Source organism: Falco naumanni, chromosome 3 (genome assembly GCF_017639655.2).
Source record: "Falco naumanni isolate bFalNau1 chromosome 3, bFalNau1.pat, whole genome shotgun sequence".
Classification (NCBI taxonomy): Eukaryota; Metazoa; Chordata; class Aves; order Falconiformes; family Falconidae; genus Falco; species Falco naumanni.
In genome coordinates this window covers 10,834,677-10,853,217 of record NC_054056.1, presented here as the reverse complement: position 1 = coordinate 10,853,217, position 18,541 = coordinate 10,834,677, and the positions used below count along the sequence as shown (strand labels likewise).

The window sequence follows — 18,541 nt, the reverse complement described above, 5'->3', positions numbered from 1 at the left end:
GCGCGCCCGCCCCGCCGTCACCATAGAGACGGCGCCGCTTCCGGTCAGCGAGGCGGGCGGGCAGAGCGGCGCCGCCATGGAGGAGGCGCAGCGGCGGGCCCTGCGGCGCGGGCGGCCGCGGCTGGTGGAGGCGCTGCGGGTGGCGCCGCTCTGGGACCCGCTGGAGCAGCGCGGCCTCTTCACCCGCCCCATGGTCGAGGAGATCCAGGTGGGCTGGGGGCGGCCCCCGGGACCCCGCCCCGCGGGGACAGGCACGGGCCGTGTGGCTCCCGTGCCCCCTTAGCTCCAAGGGGGTGGCTCCTGTGTCCCCTCAGCGTAGTGACAGGCCTGGGGGAGGCCTCCGTGTCCCCTCACCCCGGGGGGGTGGCCCCCGTGTCCCCTCAGCGTAGTGACAGGCCTGGGGGAGGCCTCCGTGTCCCCTCACCCCGGGGGGGTGGCCCCCGTGTCCCCTCAGCGTAGTGACAGGCCTGGGGGGAGGCCTCCGTGTCCCCTCACCCCGGGGGGGTGGCCCGCGTGTCCCCCTCAGCCTAGTGACAGGCTCGGGGGAGGCCTCCGTGTCTCCTCAGCACTGGTGACAGGCCCAAGGGAAGGCCCTGTCTCCCCTCACCCTTGTGACAGACCTGGAGGAGGGTGGCCCCATGTTCCCTCACCCTAGTGACAGGCCTAAGGAGACCTCCATGTCCCCTCACCCAAGGGGGTGGCCCCTGTGTTTCCTCAGCCCGGTGACAGACCCAAGGCAGGGCCCTGTGTCCCGTTACCCTGGTGACAGGCTGAAGGGAGGCTTCTGTGTCCCCTCAACCCCGTGACAGGCCCGAGGGAGAGCTGTGTGTCCCCTCAGCCTGGTGACAGGCCTCGGGAGTGGCCCTTGTCTCTCCCCAGCCCGGGCCTTGCAGGTAAGAGGTGTAAGAACTGCCGCCTGCCCCAGCCAGTGCCAGGCACAGGCCCCCCAATTCCCCTCTTGTTACTGGGGACAGGCCTGGGGGTGTCTTACCTTGTCCCGTGCGCTGCCGACGAGCTGGGGGGTGCCACTGTGTCCCCTGGGTAGGGGCTGGGGGTGCCCCCTCCTGCCTTTCCCTCCAAGCCTGAGGGTGGACTGCAGCTACGTGTCCTCAGCAAGGCTGGGTGGATGGAAGGGGTCAGGGCTGGGGTTGGGGTGGCTGCTGGGGTCTCTGTGGCTGTCCGCTGGCTCTTGGTCTCGCTTGCCCCGGGGAGGTGTGCTCAGCATGCATCCCCACGGTTCCCTTCTCTGGGTGCCAGCTGGAACAGCCGGCCAGGTGCTGTGCCTCGGCCTGGGGAAACATGCCTGGGCTTTCCTCCTCTGCAGAGCGCCGGCAGCCGAGGAGAGCAAGCCCGGCAGCTGGTCATCGACCTGGAGACTCGAGGGAAGCAGGCTTTTCCTGTATTCCTCTCGATCCTGCGGGACACTGGACAGGGTGACCTCGCGGACATGCTGATTGAGGAGTGCGAATGCCTGCCAGCACCACTGCAGCCGATAGACCTGAGGCCTGTCGAGCTGGACTTACGTAGAGAGAAGCATAATAAAAGTAAGTATCAAGGGCACAGTCTTTTCTGGGCAAACAGTAGCTTGGGGTGTGGCAGCTGGGATCCCTCTTGCCATGGGTGTTAGCGTGCAAAGTCCTGGTTTTTGTTGTCCTGGAGCGTGGCTCATAGAGGGGACTATGCAGAGCTGTTGAAAGAACATCATGCTTTCTAGCAGCAGAAGCCTTTGAGCTTGGGCTATGTGCTTGCAGTGTGAGGAGCTTCCTTCTCTTTATTTTTGCATATGACCTCTGCAGTACCTCTGTGAAAACAGATTTTGTAATGTCTTCACCACCTTGTGCTCTGCTGAATCTGTGAGCAGATGCAGCCGTTGCAGTTGTAAGAAGAAACCTTAGTCCATTGAACGCTGGGAAGGGGAAAATGGATGTGATGGTGTATCGCAGCCTTGCCACAGGGCTACTGTGACAGGTGGCTGTTGGCTTGGGTCCTTCTGGGGACCCTGGCTTGTTTATTTGGAGCATGAAATGGGAAGGGGGAGAACACAAAGCCTGACGGTTCTGTGTTGTTACATATGGAAACTTTCCTGCACGTTTGTCCATCCCAGTCCAAGCTGAGAGTGAAAGACCTCGAATACCTCCTGCACCAGCCTGGGGTAAGCTGCATCCCGGCTCTTCCAGAGAGAGGGCATGCTGAGCGCTCATTTCTGCCATGCAGCGGGCGGGAAGGGGGAGTTGGTATGTGGTGCTGACACATCACAGGTGGCAGAGAAGGATCTATATGAAATTGGAGTGGAAAGTGTACGATGTCTCATCATGGAGAGTGGAGGGCTAACTACTGTGTGTCTGTTGTGTGTTGTAGGTGGTCTGGACATTGATAAAAGGAACCATGACCTGGTAAGTACTTGTTTAGGCATTCCCGAAGTGTTCCCTATTAAGCCAAAGCTCCATGCCTTGTGGGTGGCTACTGAAAATAACCCTGGGATAGCTGGTTCTTGCTTTGTGTTATCTGAGTGATAGCTCCGAGGCCGATGCTGCTGTAACAGGGCTGATAGGGGCTTGGGGCAGGTAAATCATTAGCCAGCTCCTCCATAAAGATTATTGCAGCTGTGACAAAAATAATGTATCTTAGAGCTAACACTTATGCTTAATTTCTGAATGCACTGAGTCATGTGTTGTCTGCAAAGTGGTGTTTAGACTTAGTAATCATAGCATTGAGAGGCGGACGCCAGGAAAATAGAGATGAAGGTGTGCAGTGTGCTTTGGCGCATTGGGAAATGCACAGGGAAGTGGGTATCGTGAACGTGTCTGGAGTTGCCTTCCGATAGCCTGTGGGTGTCTGACACACAGGGAACGGTTTGGCCATGTATGTGTAAGGCTCCTGGCTGTAGTGGTGTGGGTGTTTGGGTAGCTTTTGTAAAATTGCCGTGGTGCTGTTGTTGATGGTAGAGCTGAGTCTCTGGGAGAGTTATCTGCCTGTTCTCTTGGCTCCTTACGTGGACTCTCATGGTGAGGTTTGGTGGCAATGCCTAAAGAAACCTCCCAGGATCTTCAACTTGCCATGGGAGACGCTGTGGGTAAAGCAGTGGCCAGTTTTCCACAAAGGCGGTCCCCCATCTGGCAGGTGGGTTTGTGTTCCCCAGCAGCTGATAATGACGTGTGTGTGGAGAGCAGATGCTCTTATCTTGCCGTCGGCCTGGGGAAACGCAAAACCTGTGAAATGAGCTGCTTGAAGGAATTGCCTTGCTTGTTGGCACCATGTCCCACTGGATTAGCCAGTAAGAACTCCAAATAAGAGGGTGTTTAATTGCGGTGTGTGCTTGGCAGGTTTATGAACTGAAAGCAAACCCATGCGGACACTGCCTGATCCTTAATAACGTCAACTTCAGTAGAGATTCAGAACTGGATCTGTCAACTCGATATGGCTCTGACGTGGACTGCGAGAAGCTGGAGAAGCGCTTTAAGGCCTTGTGCTTTGACGTCCAGACTCGACGGGATCTGAAAGCTCAGGTGAGGCCGACCGTGTCCAGCTAACACGAGGGACGAGTGGCGAGCCCCTGGAAGTGACTGCTGTCATGTGTTGCGGGCTGTACCCCTGTGGTGGCAGCACGCCGAAAGCCCCAGCTTGTGCTGTGCAAAGAAATAACCGACCACTTGCATCCTCTTTGTTACTGTCGAGCTGTGATTGCAGGAGAGAGGCCCTTGCGTGCTTTCACCCTTCTGCCTGAACTTTGATTCCTCCTTGCGATCTGTAGGGAAGCAGCTGAGCCTGTTACTCTGTGTAGCTCTGCCAGCCCCTGGGTTGTGTGCGGCTGGGGATGCAAGTTGCCTGTCCCTACGGTCCTCGGCCATTACTGGAAGTGGCAGGGGGAACTTAGTCATCTGGATCAGCTGTCAAATGTAGAACGAGGTTCTCTGCTCGCCTGCTGTCCCTTAATTGGCAGTAGTGCTTTTCAGTGGCTAAATCACATGGAAGTGTAGTTTGGTTTACGTTGCTGTGTCACAAAGAACGCAGCAAGGAGAGAAACCTATGTAATTAAAGTAACTAATGTTAAATAAGGTGGAGCCACAGAAACACTGCTGCCTTTTGCTGCCTGTATGTGGGGTGTGGGTTATTCTGTGGCCAAGAGACGGACCAGATCTTTCTGAGCGGTGCAGCTGCAATGGATGGGTAAGAGCCAGCCCAGCAGTAATTTGTGGCTGAGGTATGGTTTGAAAAAGTGCTTACCATGACGTTCTCCACGTAGGAAATGATTTTGGAGCTGCTGAAGCTGGCACGGCGGGACCACAGTGCCTTGGACTGCTGCGTGGTGGTCATCCTTTCCCATGGCTGTCAGGTGGGTTTGTCGCATCTCTCCTTTTCCTCATTAGGCTGGCTGCCTGCGTGGGCAGGGGTTGATTCCCCGCAGGGCAGGAGAGAGGGAAACGGTCTGTTGTGACTGATTTGAGGGCCGTTCTGCTGCCACAGTACATTGCAAGGAGTTATGTTCTCCTATCTGGGTGAAAGAAAACGGAGCTTTTACAGCTCGTCTGGTGTTGCCTGTGGACAAGCGTGGTCCATTTTGGAGGCTGGGGTGTATAACACAGAGCCAAATGCCAGGCTGTGAGTGAAGGGAGGTAGCGCGAACCCTCACGCCATAGTCGTTTGGCCCTTCCTGTTTCTCTGGCTCTGATGGAGGAGACACAGTTAGTTGTAAAGCCTGTTCCTTGCAAGGCAGAGGCCTCAAAGGATGAGGAGAGAAGTTGTTATGAAGATGGGGCATGTTACATGCCCACTATCCCAGAGGATGAAGAACCCCGTCGCTGGAGGAGGTGGGATAGGAGGTGGATAACAGGAGTTGGATGGCTGGGTTTCAGTACATGTCAAACGACTCCCGGGTGTCCCCTCGCCCTGGCGTGGTGCACGCCTTCACACCAACACGAGGAAGTGAGATTTGGTCTGGTGCCTTTAGGGCTCCCTCGGAACTGGCCTTGCCTTCCGCCTTACTAGCTCCTGGATTTTCCTCTTACAGACGAGCCATATTCAGTTTCCCGGAGCCGTTTACGGAACGGATGGAAAACCCATTCCAATAGAAAAGATTGTGAACTATTTCAATGGGTCCAATTGCCCGAGCTTGAGAGGAAAGCCCAAACTCTTCTTCATCCAGGCCTGTGGCGGAGGTGAATCTTTGTTTCGGTTCTGGTGGCGAATTGGCTGTTGGGCGTGAGCAGGCTTCAGAGACGCGGTTAGGCTTTGGCCTGTTGTTCCTTTTTGTTCGTCACCTGTCTCTCTGGCTCTCTTCTCTTGCCTTTGGCCATGCGTCCTGACCACTGGTGCAGATGGAGTCTGAAGGCTCGGACACCGGCTTCTCGAAGGAGGGTGGGACTGATCTGTGCGTGCCAGAACGGTTTTTCTGTATGGAAGGGATGCAGGAAAGAAGGAGGGGAGCAACTGCGGTGCACATCAAGCAGCTGCTCCAGGTCTTAGGCTGTGAAGCCGGGAGGGAAACACAGACCTCAGGGAGTTTTCCCAGTGGAAGGTCTGTGCAAATGGGTCGAGAGCATGAAACTCCTTTTCAGACAAAGGTTGGGTAAACTTGCCATCCCAAACTCCTTGAATTGACTTTTAAGGAGATTGTCCTCACCTCCTCAAACCTTTTGTTTTGCGCTCTGCAGATGCCAAGGCAATTTTTACTAACTGGCTGACAGGCTAGGTATTTGATGGGATGAGGGAGTATTTTGGGTTTCCCCCTCCCAGGTTGGAGGAAGACTCTTACATCCCCGAAGTAGCCAACTGAATGTATTTCCCAGATATTTCTCAGGAAAACAGACCTTTTTAAAAAGCACAGAGGGACATTCGCTGCATGTTTAGGCCTTCACTAAATTACTAGCATAGAGTAATTCAGCTGATGGCCACAGGATATATATATGTATATTCCACCCCATCCCAGTAGTAAGATGTCTGGCACAGTCCTTTTTGTTTCAAGACAGTGTTTTACAGTTGGACAGGATGATCATAAAGGTATTTTCCAACTGCAGTGATTCTCCGTGGGCTTTGGTGTGAGTTGCCAGTGGCTCCGTTTCAACCAGCACAGCCAAAGGGCCAAAAAGCTTGGTGTCGTTGGAGACCTTTTATTCTTTTTTTTTTTTTCGTTACACATGTTTTTTTCATCTTAACAGAAGATGTACTATCGGTGAACGCTGGAGTAAGATGAACTTTAGGGACTGTCTTGTTGCCTTTTTTTTGCAGAGCAAAAAGATCAAGGCGTCACGGTGGATTACGAGTTGCCCAGAGATGAAGCTCCTGGAGGTGCTTTGGAGTCGGATGCGACTCCTTTTCGGGGTCTGTCGGGGAACATGGACGAGCCAGACGCCATAGCCAGTTTGCCCACACCCAGTGATATCTTGGTCTCCTACTCAACTTTTCCAGGTGAGCCAGCCCACGCAAATCCTTTGCCAGCTACAGGGGGATTAGCCAAGAAGGTTGAAGCTTTGCAGCCAAAGTCAGGGGCAGTTAGGGGCAACTGGCTCCATCCGAGACAGCACCCAGGGAGCAGCAGTGACTCGGTCAGGCGAGAACAGAAGACTAACTTTAGCAGAAATGTTCTCGTTCTTTCTCTGCAGGTTTTGTCTCCTGGAGGGAGGCATCGAGTGGCTCGTGGTATGTGGAAGCACTGGACGCTGTGCTGGAGCAGTATGCCCATTCAGAACACCTGCTGAACATGTTGCTGCAGGTAAATGCCTTATTTTTTTCCCTGCTTTTTGTAGTTGTAGTGAAAGAAGCAGTGAGAGCTGCGATCAGCGAGGACGTGGAGGCCTATGCTTAAAAACCAGCAAGGATGGTCTTGAGCATTCAGTTTGGGCAGTGGCTAGTTGGAGCTACTGGGTAGAGGTCTAATAACAAAGAAAACATCTGGCCTCAATCTGCCAAAAACTGCCTTGAGGTTTCTCTAGTGAAAAGTTATCTGGGATGTAGGGACTATAATCTTTTTCCGAGGAAACTGCTAAGAAATGACATGGCTCACCCCATTCTCAAAAGCCCAAGCTGATGGCACTGTGGGCACCGTCATAAGCGTGCCACTACGTGTCCAGGCAGAGCACATCCTTGGGGAAGTCCCGCCAGATCTCTTGTGCCTGGAAATCTCTGCAGGTGCTCTTTTTCTCTCTGGTGCTCCTGTCACACCGTGGTAAGTCCTGAGGAGCATCTCGCCCTTGGGAAGATGATGCCATGTTTGTGTTTGTGTGTCCCATTGAGCGAGGAGCACAACACGCAGGGAACGTGGAACCCATGTGGCTAACGAATGCTTTCCTGTGCATGCCCTGTTGGCTAGAGAAGGTTGCCAAAGGTGGGGATGAGCGTAGGTACTTCTAGACGCCTTTCCTGGTCTCTGTGGGTAAGAGAAGAAAAGTCTTAGGTGGAGGTGACAGGGGAGAGGACCTCCTTTTTTGTCATTTTCCTGATGTCACGGTGCTGCTTTGGCACGTGGCGGCAGCATGGCAGCCATCAATGTCAGGGGAGTGGTGCGAGACCCTTTCTCCACTGGCTGGCATTTGGCTTGAGGGAAGCAACCATGGGGAAATGACAGGTGTGTCTGGAAGAAAATGGGTGGAAAGGGAATCTGCTCCTAAGTGAACACCCAAAGGGAGAAAAAGGAGTTGGGGCACCTGCTGAGAATCACCCATCACGGGCAGCCGTGCCTGATACAGCCGGCGTTTCCCGAAAGGCCACATTCCCTCGAGCGCCTTTTGTTTTTGTGGGTGAAAACATCTCATTTGAGGAGACCTGCCCCCCTCCTGTCCCACAGTCCCATTCCCTGTCCTCGTTGCCATGCTTCCCATGAGAGAGGCTGTGCCCTGATGCACAGCTCAGAGAAGCGTCCCACTCCTTGACCGCTCTCCTTCTGTTCTTAGGTGGCAAACGCTGTCTCTGCCAAGGAGAGGTACAAGCAGATCCCAGGCTGTTTTAACTTTCTCCGGAAGAGATTCTTCTTCATGTGCAAATGATGCCTGAGCTCCGAGGTGCCCGCTGAGTGCGAGCGTTACTTCCCTGCGGCCGGATGAAATCTGCGCCCACCGGTGCTCGGCATTGATGCTCCTGGAGCCCTTTGTCTGTTGAGATGTTTGTCTTGAGAAACGTAACCTGCCAACGCTGTCCTTGCTGCGAAGTAGAGGTAAGACAGAGAATGGCGCTGTGCCGATGGGAAACATTCAAGACGGAGCAGGGACGGGTGTGAAGGAAGGTCCTTTGACAGGCACGTGCCGGCCCGGAGCCTCTGTGCTAACAGAAGACAGTGCCTCTAGCTCGTCGTGATGCAGCCATGCTCAGCTTCAGAGTCATTTTGTGTCTTTGCCAGTAACCAATGGACGGAATTGAGGTCTGGCCCTTAAGTGGAATGACATGATTTTTGCAGTTGATAGTTCTCGTTTTCAATAATTTGTAATGAAAGAGGAAAGACATCTTTAGTGTTGGCATTTCCTTGTCTGTTCCATCTTGTGAATGTGATTTCAGCATCTCCTGAAGGCTCCCCTGAAATGGGAAGAGCCAGAAAAACCTCGCTCACACAAATTTTGAGCCTGCTGCTCTAACCAGTAGTGTTTCTCTAACGTGGCCACACCAGCAGATAGAGAAGGCAGCTCCTGTTCTTTCAGGAAGTCAATTGTAGGCAGAACTGGAGTTACAGCGGGGAAACAGGAGGATTTCTTTAAAGATTGGAGTTGAGTTAAAGCACTTGCCCTGACGAGCTGCTGCAGTGATGGTTTCAGGTCAGAAACCCTGGATGTTTGTGCGATTTTGGGGCAAAAGCATCCTTGGAGACCAAGGAGCTGCTCTCAGGAGCTGCAGCTGCCTTTGGGTATGTAGGTGGGGAAGGGAAGTGTTGGCGAGCTGCTGTGTGTGCTGCGGAGAGCTGCACAAGTGGCTGCCCAGCCCGTCTTCATCCTGTGGGCTGATTTATGCTCTTGGGAAACCGTGCGAGGGTTTTGGCGCTGCAAAGGCAGATCGAGCTGTGACCCTTTGCCTCTGTGCTGCTGTGGGGAGCGAGGGATGCTTGGGGATTCACAGGGGGAACCCAGGAACATCTGCTCTGCCTTTGCAGTCGCTGGGTATTTTCATGGTTTGTTTTATTTTTGGGAGTGTTTTGGGTGCTTTGAGGCAGTTTGGCACAGTGACCTCACAACTAGTGGCAGGCCCCATCTGGAGCTGGGATGTGGCTGTGATGGCCCTGCCCATGCCCAGGGTGTTTGTGAGAGCCCAGTGCCACAGCGGTGCCTTCCCTGTGTCCCCAGGGTGTGGGGTGGCTGGAGCATCCCCGGTGGCTGGAGCACAGTTGCTGGGATGGTGGGTGCCAGCATGGCTCTGGCATGGGGTGGCAAGAGCTGGGTTCCCCCTGTGGCAGATGGCCCCTTGTCTCTGAGTGCCCACTCGTTTTCCCCCCAGTGTCTTCCTCCTGCCTGGTCTTTCCCTGTCCCTCCATGTCCCTCCTTATCTTTCGCCCATCAACCTTCCTACGGTCTGTGTTTTGTCCCCCCAGTTTTCCTCTGTCTGCTCTGTATTTAGCTTTTTTTTTTTGCTTTGCACTGTTTTACACCTCTTTACAACCAGCCCCCGGCTCCGATTATGTTACTCCTCTGTCCCACCCCCCTTTCTCCCTTTTTCCCCTCCCATCTTTTTGGCTCTTGGAGCTGAGAGAACTCCCCTGTGCCAGTGCCTTTGAGCCTCCTTACTCTTTTTTTTTTTTTTCTCTCCTGTCTTTCTCCCTGTTGTTCTCTGCTTCCCCCTCTGTTCCACCCCCTTGCTCCCCACTCTGCCTGGGTTTCCCCCTGCTGGGGCAGAAGGTTTTTGGGTTTTCTGATGTCTTACCCCTCTCCATGTTATGGTGGAAAACAACAGCGCAGGGGGGGAGAACTCTTAGGCCTTAGGTTTCCCAGGATTTTATTTGTCGATTCCAGTGAGGCCTACACCCCTGGCCACGCTGGGAAGTGCCACATGGTCCCTGAAGACACTGGCAAGCCCAGACCTGGGCAGGGGGCTCACACGGCCCTGCCGCTGGTCCTGTGCAGGTGATGGTGGTGTTTGCCAATCCGGTGATGGTGTCGCATGCTGATCCGGTGGCAGTATGACTCCTAAGCCAGGCACCACCCATCAGGTCCCCCGCAGAGCTCCAGGCACTCCTGCCATCCATCTCTGCTCGTCCTTCCATCACCAGGCTCCTTGCTGGGCTCCGGCAGCCGCGATGAGATGGTGAGTGGTTCCACTCAGGGGTATGCGGTGTGGCACCCCTCCACACCTCCCCGGCAGCCTCTTCCCACCTGCTGCCATTGCCATGGTCGCCTCTTTCCCCGGAACACCCCACATCTCCCCTGTGGCAGCTCCAGCTCATTCAAGAGACCCCACAGCCAAGACCCACAGAGCAGCACTCCCCCACCCCGTGGCTCCAGCCACTGTGGAAGAAGATCCTCAGTAAGATGCCCAGCTCCTGGGCCACGTCGCAGGTTCTGGAGCCAGCATGGGCCAGGCCAGGCAGCTCCCAGGAGTTCCAGCTGCAGCTGGGCTCTCTCAAGTCATCCCCCACCCCAGCAGGCCCCCCAGGACCAACCCAGGCCCCTCAAGACCCCCCATTAAAAATCAGCTGCCCTCAGGTAGCCCAGTGCCAGTCAGGTCCCCCAAAACCTCCCAGGGCCAGCCACATTCCCTAAAGGTAGATCCACCCCCCCCTCAAAGACCAACTGGTTTCCCTGGAGCCCCCCAAGACCCCCCAGCCAGACCCCACCCCCTCTCCCCCCAAACCACCAGCTAAGCTGTGAGCCCCTCAGCTCAGCCCTGGGTGTGGATCCCACTCCCCAACCGGGGGCAGTTTGTGGGATGGCTGCCCCCCCCCTCCTCAGCCCCCCCCGGAACCTGGCCAGCCCTGCTGCGCAGTGGGGAGACCTTCCCGAGCGCACGGGCCGAACCCTGCTGTCACTGGCCACAGCCCTGGGGGTCTGCCCCCAGCCCCACCACATGATTTCCACCCCCCACCCGCCCAAATAACCAGTGGGACACACAAGGTCCTTTCAGCACTTTTGCCTTTATCACGCTTGAGATCTGTTGCACCACGTGCAGCCGCCTCAGTTCGTGCTCATTTTCTGCCAACGACAAGACACGGCGCGGGTTGGGGGGAGACCTTGGCCTGGATGGGGACAGCGTGGTCCGGCCCTCCGCGGGGGCAGGGGATGGAGCACCCACCTCGTTGATCCAGTCGATGTAGGCGGACACCCGCGTGAATACCGTCGGCTTCTTGATCATGTTGCAGCTCAGCCCGGAGCCAAAGCTGACAATGCCGTCCACGTCCCAGAGCCCGTTGCGCTGGCAGTTCAGGGGGCCGCCCGAATCCCCCTGCCCAGACGGACAGACGCTTGCTACCGCCACTCCTGGGCACCCCGGCCAGCCCACCCCCTCCAGCCGGGGGCACCCCCCGCCTCGTGGTGCCAACACTCACATTGCAGCCGGAGACCACGCCATCGCCGCCGGCGCACACCATGGTGGTGCGCACCGTGCTGCCCCACCAGTCTCGCTTGGAGCAGGTCGCGTGGTCCACCACGGGCAGCAGGGCTTGCTGCAGGACGTCAGCCAGAGGCCCGTTCGCTGCAACGACAGCACCTTGTACCCCGCGCCCCCTTGCCCCCCGACTCCTCCCCAGGGACCCCACGCTTACTCCGGAGGCGTCCCCAGCCGGTGACGTAGCAGGGGTAGTTGTTCTCCAGCACCAGGCCGGCGGGCGGCAGGCAGGCGGGACGAATGGTCTCGCTCTCCTCCACCTCCTGCGCCAGCTTGATCAACGCGATGTCATTGCTGCGGGGAAAGCCGAGCCATGGGGCTGAGGGACCCCAGCCACGACGTCCCCCTGCTTGCCCCCACCACGTCCCAGCCGTTACATGATTAAGAAGGAGTTCCACTTCTCGTGCACGATCATCTTCTCAACGCCCACGGCCAGCGAGCCCGGCTCGTCCTCCTGCGACAGCACCTGCTTGCCCAGCACCACGCGGTACGTCATGCTAGAGCTGCCGGATGGGGAGAAGGGGGTGTCAGTCCCCACAAATGTCTTGTCCCCCTCCCCGCTGCGACCCCCACCCCCAGCACCCACCTGATGCAGTGGGCAGCTGTCAGCACCCAGTTGGGGGCAATGAGGGTCCCGCCGCACGTGTGGTGCCAAGCATTGTTGCGGCTGTACTGCAGCGAGATCTGGGAGGGTAGAAGCACAGCGTCAGCACAGGGGTGTCCCCCGCACCCATCCCCATGCCCCCCCCCATCCCCATGCCTCCCTCCCACCCCTTACCTGCCAAGGCCAGCTGTGGGGCCGAGCATCTTCACCGCCTACCACGCGGGTGCCCAGCAGTGGCGGCACGGCCGGCTGACCGCATCCGTAGGCTGCAGGACACCCGGGAAAGGGACCTCAGCTGCCACCAGCACCCAGGGCCACAGCCTGTGCTGGGGTGCCATCTCCCCACCCCCCCCCCCCCCCCACCCCCATCCCCTGCCCTCACCCACCATAGCCAAGCAGCACAGCGAGACACAGAGCCCCCAGCATGGTCGTGCAGTCCCGAGCTGCCGTGCCACAGCTGCTTGCCCCTCTTATAGTGCCTGCCACAACTGCCACCAGCAGCAGAGACCTTGGCGTCACCCCTGCTGCCACCAACATGTGGGGACTGTCCCACGCCGGTGGGGGCAGGGCACCCCAGCCCTATCGCCCCATCGTCCCATCTTATCACCCTCACCTGTGCTGCCTGGGAACGGCCCCATCTGCCCACCACGCGCCGGTACCGTGCCATCACACAGCAGGGACATCTGGCCCCAACCTGGGGACAGCTGCTGGACAGACCCCCCAACCATGCCGCTCTGTGCTGGGGGTGGGGGGAGGGGGTGGGGAGTCGGCCAGCCCAGCTGCACCCCCAACCTCCAGCACCGGCTGCCTCAGGACGTGGCCACCCCAGCCCCCACCACCCCCATGCTGCTGCGCTCCTGTCTCACGCTCTGTGCTGCCAAGGCTGGCCAGCCCCCAGCGGAGGGGGGCAGCCGCTGGGCACACAGGCCGATACCCGCAGTGATGCTGAAAAACCTGCCATTGTGCCACATCCACACACCTGGAGCGGGCCCCAACCGCTTCCCACGCTGCCAGCCTGGCACTGCCACAGCTCAGTGCCCGTCGCCACTGCCTGCCCACGGGGAGGCTGACCCCCAGCACCAGCAGCTGGATGTCTCAGCCACAGACCCCTTCCCCCCACCCGAGCACCCCCGTTCCCCCCCCCAGACACAGCCATGCCTCAGCTCGCCGCACAGGCACCCAGCGTGCTTACGAAATATAATATTTATTTGGGATTAAAATAAAAAAAAACAACACACAGCTCCCTCCCCCAGTACCGCTGCTCAGGGGACACGGCGGGACAGATGTGCCTCTTCACAGCCACCCCGCCCCCTCCCCCCCAAACATGGGAGACTCAGTCGCCCAACGGGACCTGCTCGAGGCTCCACCACTCGCCCTCCTGGGCTGGACACGGCGCACGCAACCGTAACGCAGCTTGGTGAGCCAGCAGCTGCCCCCCGACACACAGACACAGGCAGGTGGGTGCCACGGCGCTCAGCCCCCTGGGGGCTGCACCCGCGGGGTGGGCACCGACCCTGGGTGCCCACACACGCACAGAGCCCCTCTGCCGGCACCTGGCCTTCGGCACGCTCACCGGCAGCGTGCCGGACACAGAGACCATGGCCAGCAGCGGCCAACGGGCACCGAGCCAGCACAGCCACTGTGACACCCACCCGGGTAGCCCCCACCCTACAAAGCTCACAGTGCACGCGCCACGCACAACAGCCCAGGGACAGGGGCCCCAGCAGCAGCAACCCCTGGCAGGGGATGGGGTGCTGCTGCCCTTTGGGGTGGGAGCAGCTCGGCGGGGGGACACGCTGGGGACACAGGGGAGCACAAACAAGACGGACAGACACCACAGCAAGGAGACGGGGAGCCAGGGCCAAGTGGCTGGTGCTGGTGTGCTGAGCCCGGCCCCGAGCCCGCCCGTCGGGATTCACAGGTGACACGTGGCTCGGGCAGCGCTCCCGGCCACTCGGCACACACGGCGTTCCCAGCTCGGGCACCGCAGCCCAGTCCTGCCCAGCCCCGCGCCGGTGCCCGTCACTGCTTGAAGGTGGACTGCAGCTCCTTGAACGCCGCCTTCCTCTGCTTCAGCTCCTCCGCCTGCTTCTTCTTCTCCTCCTGCTCTGCCTTGATCTCCTCCTCAAAGCGGCTGGCATCATGGATGGCTTGCACCTGCCGAGGGGGACACGTCCAGCTGGGTCCCACGAGACCCCTGCTGCTGCTCCCCCCACCATCTTCACCCCCTGTCCCCAGCGAGCCAGCACCAAGAACCTTTGCCCATCACCGACCCAGTGTCCCCACAACTGCCTCACCTTGGCCTCAAAGAAGCTCTTGGCGCCCTTCACCCCCTCCGTGGAGACATCGATCTCGGAGAGCCGGGCCAGGGCGTGCAGCCCGCTGTCCTCCTGCAGCTCGCCCGCTGCTGCCTTGCGGAAAATCAGCAGGAACTGCAAGGGGAGAGGGTGGTGTCAGCTCCCTCGAGACCACCAAGCCACCACGACCTCCCCCCCCAGCCCAGCCCAGCCCTGAGCGGAGCAGCCCTCGGGTCACCTCCCTGGCAGCACAGAGCTTCCCAGCCCCTCACCTCCCGAAAGCTCAGCTTGCTGTCCAGGTCCTCGTCCACTTCCTTGATCATGTTCTTCAGGCCCAGGTGCGTCTGTGGAGCCCCCAGCTTCTCCATCATCAGCTTCAGCTCCATCAGGTCAATGAAGCCATCTTTCCCTGCGTCGTACCTGCGGGAAGGAGGCACAGTCCTGTCACACGGCAGCAGGACACAGAGCGCATGCAGCCACCCTGGCACCGGCCCTCTGTGCCCACCCAGCACCCTGTGCCCACGCTACCTGGGGAGCGAAGCAGCAGGCATGGAGAGGATGGCACGGACCGGGGCAGTGACGCTCTCGGGCGGCTTGCCAGACCGCGGGGGAAGCTGCCAGCGAACCGCTAACAGCTCCCCAGAGCATCATCTGGAATCGTTTCTGCTGCTGTGCGGCACTTGGCAGGAAAACCTCCCGGGATGCTGCCAAACCTGCTGCTGGCTCCGCAAACTGGGAGCCTGAGCGCACACTCCCCTCGGCTGCTACAAGGGATGACAGCTACGGCACTAAGCCCACCAGGTGCTGCTCCCCACATCATCCCTTGGCCACAGCCCCCTGTCCTCTCAGCAGAACCGGCAGCTTGCCTGGCTCCCAGGGGTGTGATGCTGTGTGGGTGCTCCCAGCAGCTCCTGTCCATTGGGCTGTGGGGACCAGGAGCTCTTCAGCACAGCCACCACCACCTCCTCCTCCTCCCTATGACACCCCCAGGTCCCGCCTGCCCAGAGCCCCCTGGCATCCATGCTCCAGCCCCAGCCAGGTGCCCAGCCTTGACCAGGAGACCCAGGCGCACTGCTGCTTACCGAACCTGCTGACAGACCCCACAGGGATGCCCCTTCTCGGCCCCCTGCCACCATCCCATCCAGCCTCCCACCCACCCGGGGCTGGCAGCCCACCCCTCTGCTGTCTGTGCTGGTGGCACACGGTCCCCTGCCCCAGAACCTCTTGGCACAGCGTGGCACAGCACTTCGTACGGCTCCATGGCATGGGCACAAGAGGAGAGCCCTGCGGCACATCCCAGGACGTTGCAGAAGTAGATGAGCACCTACGCAGCTGCACCTGTCGTGACAGGGCTTTTTTGGGTTTTTCCTTTCTTTTTTTTTCTTTTTTTTTTTTTTGGTGTGTTGCCTTTTTGTTTTTCGTGGCTCCTCTTTCCTGTGCCTGCAGGCGCTGCAGCAGCCCCGCAGAGCACCCGGCTCCCCACACTGCAGGTCCATGACTCATTTGTACCTTCCCGCTGCGGTCTGCTCTGTCCGTGCTGCCAGCATCACCTTCCTGCTCCCCCACGCTGCTGGGGCCCGAACCAGGGCCAGCCCCGCTCACTTCTGCCTCCGAGACCCCTCTCGGAGCACTGGGCAGCGAGTTTCTCTGCAAGGGGCAAGTTTGCTAGCCTGGCCCTGCCACTTCGTCCCCTAAGCCTTCCTCTGATGGCAGGGCGCTGCCTCACTCCCCGCAACCCTCCTCTCTGATTTTCAGGGATGCTGCTGCTTTTCTGCTTCTCCCCGGGGAAGCTCCCAATGGGTAACATCACCCCTATGGAGAGAAAAAAACCCTTCCATGTGTCACTTTACCCTGCACAGCTGATGGCCACGTCACAAGGACTGTGGCAGTGGCACGGACAGCGTGGCAGAGCCAGGCTTGACGCACCCCTTGCTTGGGAGACCCCCCCTCTGGCTCCCAACCCCCCGGGGGCCGCCTCGGCGGTGGGCGCGCAGCCCCGGCGCTGCTCCTTTCGCTGCAGTGAGACGCTGCAGCTGTCAGAGCAAACACGTCTGCCTCGCACACCCGGCTCCCTCGTCTGCGCAGCGCTGGCCAGGCTCCACCACCGCCATCTGCGCCGTGGCCGGAGCACCCACACCCACCCACCGCTGTGCCCCGTGGGGACCCCCAGCCCTGCTGGGGGCTCCCCTCTGCTGCAGTCCTCGCTGCTGCATCCAGGCAATGGGATGTAGCGGGGAACAGGGGGCTCCTCATGCTGCCAGCACCCTAAACACCCCCAGCCTCGTGCTTCAGTGCTGGCCGCCTCCATTCCCTGCACCTTCTCCAGCGCTCGGCCATGCCAGAACAAGACCACATGGCAGGGTGCTGGATAGGGTGCGGGGCAGCAGCCCACCACCACCCTGCCTTCACCCACGGCTCCCAGAGCCATGGAGCACCTGACATGCCATGGCTCTATGGGGATGCTCCGGGGGGATGCTCCGGGCTGTCCCACTCGCTCCCGGTTACTTGTGCGCATCCTGGCATGACCAGGCTCAGAGCCATCCCCATTTCTGTCTCCCCCCCTGGAAATTTCCAGGGCTCACTGTCGGCTGCCAGCATCCTCCCCCCAGGCCGAGCTGGTACATGAAGTCACGCTCCGCCGCGCGTGGTGGCACGCAGCACCCAGGGATGCTGAGGACACGCCGCCTGCCCTCGTCGCTGCAGCCGCCGGGGTCTGTGCTGCTGGCGAAGAAGTGGGGGTCACCTGCAGGCTCCTCCAGCCCCCCCCCGCCCTGCCTTCAGCACAAGGTGCTGGGGTCCCTCCTCACAGGAGATGGGGGACAGGGCATCCCTTTGGCAGCAGTTTGGGGGTGCACACGCATCTCTCCCGCAGGGAGCTGGGGGGGAGGTGACCCTGGCATCCCTCCTGTGCAAAGTGTGGGATGGGGGGGGGGGGGGGGGGCACGGGGAGCCCCTGGCATCCCTCCTCTGCAAAGTGTGGGATGGGGGGGGGTGGGGGCACGGGGAGCCCCTGGCATCCCTCCTGCAGAGAGATAGAGCTGGGGGGGGAGCCTTCCACAAGGAGCCAGGGGGTCTCTCCTGCAAGGAATGAGGGGGGGGGTCCGCATCTAAAGGCATAGGGGTGTCCTTCATGCAATGAATGGGGGGGTCCCTCATGTAAGGCATAGGGGTGTCTGTCCCGCAAGGAATGGGGGGGGTCCCTCCAGCAATAAACGGGGGGGTCCCTCCGGCAAGGCACAGGGGGTCCATCCTGCAGTGAATGAGTGGCTCCCTCCTGCACGGAATGGGGGGGCTCCCTCCCGCAAGGTGCGGGGGGTCCATCCTGCAATGAACGGGGCTCCCTCCGGCGAGGAACGGGGGTCTCTCCCGCTGGGTGCGGGTGCCGTGGCCGCTGCCCCGCCGCCCCCCGCCCGTACTCACTGTCGGAAGAGCCGCTCCATGTCGCGGAGCTGCCGCCGGGAGAACTCGCGGAACTCCCCGGCGGGGCTGAAGACGCGGCGGCCGCCCCCGGGTGAGCCCTCGGCCCCCGGCCGCCCCACCGGGCTGCCCGGACCCGGCCCCGGCTCCGGCCCCCGGCCCCGCCGCCCCGCCGGCCCCTCCGCCGCCGCCGCCGCCGCCATGGTGCCCGGATGGCCGCCCCGCCCCCCGCCCCGCCCCGCCGGGGGCCGGCCCAGCGCCCCCCGCCCCCAGCCCCCGCCCAGCGCCCAGCGCCCCCTGCCCAGCGCCCCCCCGCCCAGCGCCCCCCGCCGGTCCGGCCCCGGGGCTCCTCTGCCCTTGGGAGGCTCCTCTGCCCTGGGGGGGCTCCTCTGCCCTGAGGGGCTCCTCTGCCCTGAGGGGCTCCGGCTCCCGGCTCAGGGCGGGGGGGGCGGCCCGGGGGGCCCCGCGGGGCCCAGCTCCCACCTGCAGGCAGCCGCCCTGGCCCGGGCGGGGGGCGAGGGGGCACACGTAGGGTCGGGGGCCAGCCCTGGCTCGCCCGACAGACCCGCCGAGGTCCCCGACAGACCTCCAACAGAGCCCCCCAGAGATCCCCCGACTGACTGCCCCCCCCTGCTCTCCAACAGAACCCCTGACAGATCCTCCACAGATCCCCAACAGATCCTTGACAAACCCTCCCCCCCCCAAATCTTCA

The 18,541-nt window shown here is 60.2% G+C and overlaps 3 protein-coding genes across 4 annotated transcripts; 1 reads left to right on the top strand and 2 right to left on the bottom strand.

Moving 5' to 3' along the window:
- The first annotated feature begins 52 nt into the window (after positions 1-52).
- On the top strand, positions 53-8,447 carry CASP9 (caspase 9). Of its 2 annotated transcripts, XM_040585482.1 has the most exons (10): positions 53-208; positions 1,325-1,544; positions 2,105-2,152; positions 2,359-2,393; positions 3,324-3,506; positions 4,244-4,333; positions 5,009-5,156; positions 6,226-6,405; positions 6,600-6,709; positions 7,887-8,447. In XM_040585482.1, the coding sequence occupies exons 1-10, from the start codon at positions 77-79 to the stop codon at positions 7,977-7,979; spliced, it is 1,239 nt and encodes a 412-aa protein (XP_040441416.1). In that variant the 5' UTR covers positions 53-76; the 3' UTR covers positions 7,980-8,447. The 2 variants fall into 2 exon arrangements, with proteins under 2 accessions (XP_040441416.1, XP_040441417.1); XM_040585483.1 differs by lacking the exon at positions 2,105-2,152 and having other exon boundaries at positions 54-208.
- A 2,485-nt stretch (positions 8,448-10,932) lies between these two features.
- LOC121084322 (chymotrypsin-C-like) lies at positions 10,933-12,798 on the bottom strand. Its single transcript, XM_040585678.1, has 6 exons — positions 12,729-12,798; positions 12,098-12,284; positions 11,889-12,014; positions 11,669-11,805; positions 11,453-11,598; positions 10,933-11,349 (listed from the first exon to the last, which is right to left on the bottom strand). Exons 1-6 carry the CDS (start codon positions 12,796-12,798, stop codon positions 10,933-10,935), a joined length of 1,083 nt encoding a protein of 360 aa, XP_040441612.1.
- Positions 12,799-13,300: 502 nt separating this feature from the next.
- On the bottom strand, positions 13,301-17,990 carry EFHD2 (EF-hand domain family member D2; the record flags this gene model as incomplete). Its single annotated transcript, XM_040585677.1, has 4 exons — positions 13,301-14,272; positions 14,413-14,547; positions 14,685-14,832; positions 17,833-17,990. Coding segments are annotated over 4 exons (576 nt in total), but the record flags the coding sequence as incomplete, so codon positions are not given.
- Positions 17,991-18,541: the final 551 nt, after the last annotated feature.

Excerpts from the sequence above, each read along its gene's own strand:
- CASP9 (XM_040585482.1), top strand. The coding sequence starts at position 77 with ATGGAGGAGGCGCAGCGGCGGGCCCTGCGGCGCGGGCGGCCGCGGCTG. Across the intron at positions 209-1,324 it reads CCATGGTCGAGGAGATCCAG|AGCGCCGGCAGCCGAGGAGA; the intron begins GTGGGCTGGGGG and ends CCTCCTCTGCAG. Across the intron at positions 1,545-2,104 it reads TAGAGAGAAGCATAATAAAA|TCCAAGCTGAGAGTGAAAGA; the intron begins GTAAGTATCAAG and ends TGTCCATCCCAG.
- LOC121084322 (XM_040585678.1), bottom strand. The coding sequence starts at position 12,798 with ATGTCCCTGCTGTGTGATGGCACGGTACCGGCGCGTGGTGGGCAGATG. Across the intron at positions 12,015-12,097 it reads ACAGCTGCCCACTGCATCAG|CTCTAGCATGACGTACCGCG; the intron begins GTGGGTGCTGGG and ends CCCATCCGGCAG. Across the intron at positions 11,350-11,452 it reads GCGTGGTCTCCGGCTGCAAT|GGGGATTCGGGCGGCCCCCT; the intron begins GTGAGTGTTGGC and ends CCGTCTGGGCAG.